General features: G+C 40.5%; 1 protein-coding gene and 1 long non-coding RNA gene across 5 annotated transcripts; one reads left to right on the top strand and one right to left on the bottom strand.

Annotated features, from left to right (window-relative positions):
* The first annotated feature begins 305 nt into the window (after positions 1 to 305).
* LOC125216041 (G-type lectin S-receptor-like serine/threonine-protein kinase LECRK3) lies at positions 306 to 3,186 on the top strand. The gene is made up of 2 exons (XM_048117645.1): positions 306 to 782; positions 902 to 3,186. The coding sequence occupies exons 1-2, from the start codon at positions 306 to 308 to the stop codon at positions 2,798 to 2,800; spliced, it is 2,376 nt and encodes a 791-aa protein (XP_047973602.1). The 3' UTR covers positions 2,801 to 3,186.
* On the bottom strand, positions 2,783 to 4,750 carry LOC125216042. 4 transcript variants are annotated; one of them, XR_007175338.1, is made up of 4 exons: positions 4,339 to 4,750; positions 3,892 to 3,993; positions 3,090 to 3,284; positions 2,783 to 2,917 (listed from the first exon to the last, which is right to left on the bottom strand). It is a non-coding gene; the product is annotated as an uncharacterized LOC125216042 (long non-coding RNA). The 4 variants fall into 4 exon arrangements; XR_007175337.1 differs by having other exon boundaries at positions 3,920 to 3,993; XR_007175336.1 differs by lacking the exon at positions 3,892 to 3,993.
* Between the last annotated feature and the right edge of the window lie 643 nt (positions 4,751 to 5,393).

Raw genomic sequence — 5,393 nt, 5'->3', positions numbered from 1 at the left:
AAAGATTAAATGTAGCAAAATGGACACGTAGTTAGGGCTTATTGATGCTCACAAAAACCTCTCTTTCGTATATTTACTGGTTCATTGAATTTGATTGAATGAATTTTCTATAGCTTCAATCCAAATTTAACACGGTTCCATTATACTGTAGAAATCTGAAATTTCTTAAGGTTCAATCCATTTATTTTTGGTGGTTCACACATCTTAATATACCAACAATATATATCCTAGACAATTACCTGCCATTGACCTAAGACTCAGATATAAATCATCCACTTCATCGACTCCTTCAAAACTGAAATCAAATGGCTTCATGCAAATTCCTATTGTTGATCGTCATCATCATTATCATTACCACCATAGTAAAAGGCCAAGATTCAAGCAACAGGAACGTAACTCTGCGCTCCTCCATCGTTGCCAACGCCGATTCCAATTCCACATGGAATTCGCCTTCGGGCGAATTCGCTTTTGGCTTCCGGGAGGTCTCTCCCGGAGCCTTCTTGCTAGCAATCTGGTTCAATCAACTAACCGACAAAACCCTAGTTTGGTCCGCCAACCGCGACGTACCAGTTCCCACTGGATCAACCGTACAGCTTTCCGCAGACGGAACGCTGGAGCTCATCGATCCAACAAGACGTCGGGTATGGGCTAGTCAGACCCGGCCAGGTACGGTTGCCTACGCCGCCATGCTCGACACTGGAAATCTCGTGCTTGCCTCCAATACTTCCGCCATCCTCTGGCAAAGTTTTGACTCCCCCACTGACACATTATTACCAACTCAGGTATTTTTTTTTCCTCCTTTAATAAAAAATATTAATAATGGTTCTCTATCCGTAATACTTCACCTCTCAACCTCGAACCTAAAATTTACCAACTAAGTTGCAATTCATCGTCTAATTAGGTACTCAATCGACAAAGCATCCTATATTCCAGTTTCTCGGCAACCAATTTCTCGAGAGGGAAATTCAAATTTACGTTGCAGGTCGATGGAAATCTGGTGCTCGTCACCAGGTCATACCCCTCCGATGAAAATGTGAATGCTTATTGGTCATCGGATACTCGTGACACCGGATTCCAGTTGATCTTCAATGATTCCGGCGTCATCAACCTAATCCGGCAGAACGGAACCATACTCCGACCTTTATTCGACAGCGGATCTCTGGCCGGGCAGTTTTACCAGAGACTGGTGCTAGAACACGATGGAGTCCTCCGCCATTATGTGTATCCACAGACTCCTGATTCGTCACCGGGGTGGTCTGTACGTGATTTTGAGCCTTCCAACATATGCCGAGCTGTTAGAGAAGATGACATGGGCGGCGGCCCTTGTGGTTTCAACAGTGTCTGCTCGATAACAGCTGAAGGAAGGTCCACCTGCCGGTGCCCCTCGGGTTACTACCCGAAGGGTGGCTTCAGCGGTTGCGCGCCTGAGTTCGTGCAGCACAGATGCAACCGTCAACAAGCGCAGGATGCGCAGAGTTTCACATTCAATGAGATGTCCGGCGTAAATTGGCCTTTCAAGGATTATGCAATTTTCAGGGACGTCGAAGAGGCATGGTGCCGCCAAGCATGCCTTTCCGATTGTCTCTGTGCTCTTGTAATATTTTCTAATAGAGTTTGTTTTATGAAGCCTCACCCATTCTCCAATGGGAGGGAGGAGGGCGGAAAGGCCTTGATAAAGGTCAGGATGAACAACACTTTGACATCTAATCCTGACACCCCTGCCCCCGGCCGAGAGAGCAGCAAGAGTAGCTCCACCACTGTAACATTGTCCGCCTTGTTAGGCTGTTCGGTGTTATTGTTTCTTGTTTCGAGTTTCTGTTTTGTATTCTATTTGAATCGTACAAAATCAATGATGGCTAAAAGTAGCCGTAGGCGACCAGCTGGAGTGAGCACGATAAGTAGCTTCAGCTTCAAAGAGGTAGAAGAAGCTACCAACGGATTCAATGAAGAATTAGGGAGGGGTGCTTGCTCCATAGTCTACAAAGGTACTCTAAAAGATGATGGAAAAGTTGTTGCCGTCAAGAAGCTGCACAAGATCTTTGAACAAGCGGATGATGAGTTCAAAGCCGAAGTAAGCTCAATTAGCAGGACCAACCATAAGAACCTTGTGCAGCTGCTAGGGTATTGCGATGAAGGCCAGAACAGAATTTTGGTATACGAGTTCATGACTAATGGATCTCTAGCCACTTTCCTCTTTCAAAAATCAGAAAGGCCTAGCTGGTACAAAAGAGTGGAGATTGCATTTGCAATAGCAAGAGGGATCTGCTATCTGCACGAAGACTGCAGCGTGCCCATCATACACTGCGACATCAAGCCTCAGAACGTGCTTCTTGATGAGTCCTTCGCCCCAAAAATAGCAGATTTTGGGCTAGCCAAGCTTCTCAAAGCTGATCAGACAAGAACCACAACTGGAATAAGGGGGACTAAAGGTTATGTTGCTCCAGAATGGTTCAGGAACATGCCGATAACAGTTAAAGTGGATGTTTACAGCTTCGGGATCATGCTGCTTGAGCTGATGTGTTGCAGAAGGAGTTATGAAGCGGATGTGGAAGATGAGGGACAAGCAGTTCTTGCTGACTGGGCTTATGATTGTTACCAGCAAGGGGCTTTGGATTTGCTCGTGGCGGGTGATGAGGAGGCGAGGAGTGATATGAAAACGTTGGAGATATATGTGAAGACGGCAATATGGTGCATTCAAGAAGATCCAACACTGAGGCCTCACATGAATATAGTGATGCATATGCTTCAAGGATCGATCCAAGTCCCTACTCCTCCAGATCCTTCTGCATTTGTACGCTAATCCTCTAGATCCTACTGCATTTGTGCGCTTATTACAGATCCTCCAGATCTATAATTTGTGTTGCAGACCGACGGAAATATCTTGGATCAATCCAAGTCCCTACTCCTCCAGACCCTACTGCATTCAATCAAATACTCAGTTAGAAAATCAAATTAATTCCATGACCCAATAGATTAATTTAGCAAAGAGAGAGGTTTTGTGATCATGACTAAGCTCTCACTCCGTGTAGATTTTAGTTTAGCTACATTTAATCTTTGATAGACATTTCCATTACATATGTTTTACTTACACTTTTCAGTCTTCCATTTTTGTTATTTTTGTCCCTAAAAGACATCCATGTAAAAAGACCAGACAGGAATCCGAGAATTTCAAATATTTTTCAGAGACGCAGTTCGGTTGTACTTATGCAGATTGATGCTGAAGGATATTCTTGGACCAGACACTGCAACGCATGTGTAACACAACACATGATGCTGTAATGGATCTGCAAAGAAGTTGTCAAGGTTAAATTTAACATTTACCTCAAAAACAATTGGGGTTGACATTGTGATTTCAACTGCAAAATTATTAGAAATGTCCAAACCATATGAGAAAAGTTGAAGAATCAAACAAGAATCAAAATGAACAGATTCTGCACAATCGATACTTTTGTAATTTTAAGCTAAATCAGCAGAAAATTTATCTTTTCTCACTATAACAGCATTTCTTAGTTGCATATTATCTGCTATTTATATGTCAAAGTTTCAAATTTAAAGCAGACAATGATGGTTAAACAATAGAGGGATTTGACCATCAACTAAAATTCATCACATACACCAACATCACATCAATTCCCAATTCAACGAGAGAAAAAAATCACTACAGCTAGCCCTTATCTCATATATAACCATCATATTAAAGTTTTGTCAGCATCATATACTTCCAGGAATCCACATCAATCCAAATTACTATAAACCTATTTAAGTAGACAAGAAAGTAGTCACGAAATATCTAAAATCCCTAAAATACAGCCAATAAAACATTGACTCAAATCAAGAGGGCTATAGATGTACCAGCAAAGCATTCCATAAAAAAGATTTCCATGTACTTACAGACCATAATTACTTTCCATTTACTCACAAAATCATGTTTTCATCAAATTCATAGCTCAGTTTCTGCAGCATTGATTTCCCTGACCCTAGCAACTCCGATACCTTCACATAATAATGATAGGTCTCTCATGTTTCATATGTGAAGAGTTAATGTAATTGAATAAAGTGTTTGAAAGTCACAATTATTCCACCCGTTCCTGAAAAGTATGAACTATTTTCTTATTAGTAGAGACATTTCTTTTCGGCTCGTGATTTAACAAAAATTGTGTTAAGTGAGTTAATAAAGTAATAAAATAAAATATGAAATGACAGTAGAGAATAAAACGCAAAATGACATATATTTTCGCTCTATGCATCTGCAGAAGATCATAAACCAAAAACTGCAATATTCACAACTGGACATTAACATGCAATCAAAAGTATATAAGCGGTTCACAGTTGAATTACTTTGATGCTTACTGTTGAATTTCTGTTGAGGATGACCTTCCAATTGATCTAGTTAGTAGATCAACTTGATATGTTGTGATTCGACATGTAGCAGTGCGATTGAAGCTAATATCAATTCAATGAAAATCGCGAAAATGTACCTCGAAAACCTTTCTCGATGTTAGGTCCTAAAACGTCGATAAATCGCCTCTTAAAAAAGATCCTCCAACGCCAGGCGCTGACTATGCTCGAAACCTTCGATTTACTGCGCCGGAACTCCAGCAAATGGCTGAACGGTATGATTCCAGTCTAATTCGAGTGGCCGAGCTCCGCTTTTTATGAGTAATTACTTGCCATATGTAGTGTTGAACGAAAGCATGCCTAATTTAGTGCACATGAGGCGGAGCGAGGGTTCGGAAGGGTTGAGAGGAGATATGATTTAATAAAAAGAGAATTAAAGAGTATAGCATCATTTCAATTCTTTCCATATATTCCCCTGCCACATGAAATTTTATGTCCGCCCATGCACAACATATTTAACAAAATTAATCTATCAAACATTAGAGTAAAAAAAATGAGACTCTTATACTAAGAACATTGATAAAAATGAGATATCAGAGTTATCTTACCCGATTTCTTACAACGAAATGACATTGATAAAAAAAGTAATTTCACACATAAACTAAGAACATTTAGTCAATTACAATATTCATTACACTTTCTTTCCAAATCCAATAAAACTCCCACCACAATTATTTTAACCAGCCACACTCTACCAACTACAACATGCGCATCCAACTAACCCCAAATCTCCAATTTTTATAACTCCTTCAACTAACTGCAGCCACACTCTACAACATGTGCCTCCAACTAACCTCAAATCTCCTAAACAAAATTGAATATATGGTTTGGAATCCTTCTTTAAGGCTCCTTACCCCAGCCTTTCTTTAACCGCGTAGCCTTCCAAATCTCATATTGAAAAAAAATTAATTAGATTAGGCGAGTTCATCTTACCTGGTTTCTTTCTCCCGGGAGGTAGCAGATATCAGATTTAAGAGTTCATCTTACCCGATTTC

Source organism: Salvia hispanica, chromosome 3, assembly GCF_023119035.1.
Source record: "Salvia hispanica cultivar TCC Black 2014 chromosome 3, UniMelb_Shisp_WGS_1.0, whole genome shotgun sequence".
Lineage (NCBI taxonomy): Eukaryota > Viridiplantae > Streptophyta > Magnoliopsida > Lamiales > Lamiaceae > Salvia > Salvia hispanica.
Note: the sequence above shows the minus strand (reverse complement) of the source record. Positions and strands in the feature narration are given on the sequence as shown.

Coding starts and splice junctions, on each gene's coding strand:
- LOC125216041 (XM_048117645.1), top strand. CDS start 306: ATGGCTTCATGCAAATTCCTATTGTTGATCGTCATCATCATTATCATT. Junction 783..901: donor ACACATTATTACCAACTCAG/GTATTTTTTTTT, acceptor TCGTCTAATTAG/GTACTCAATCGACAAAGCAT.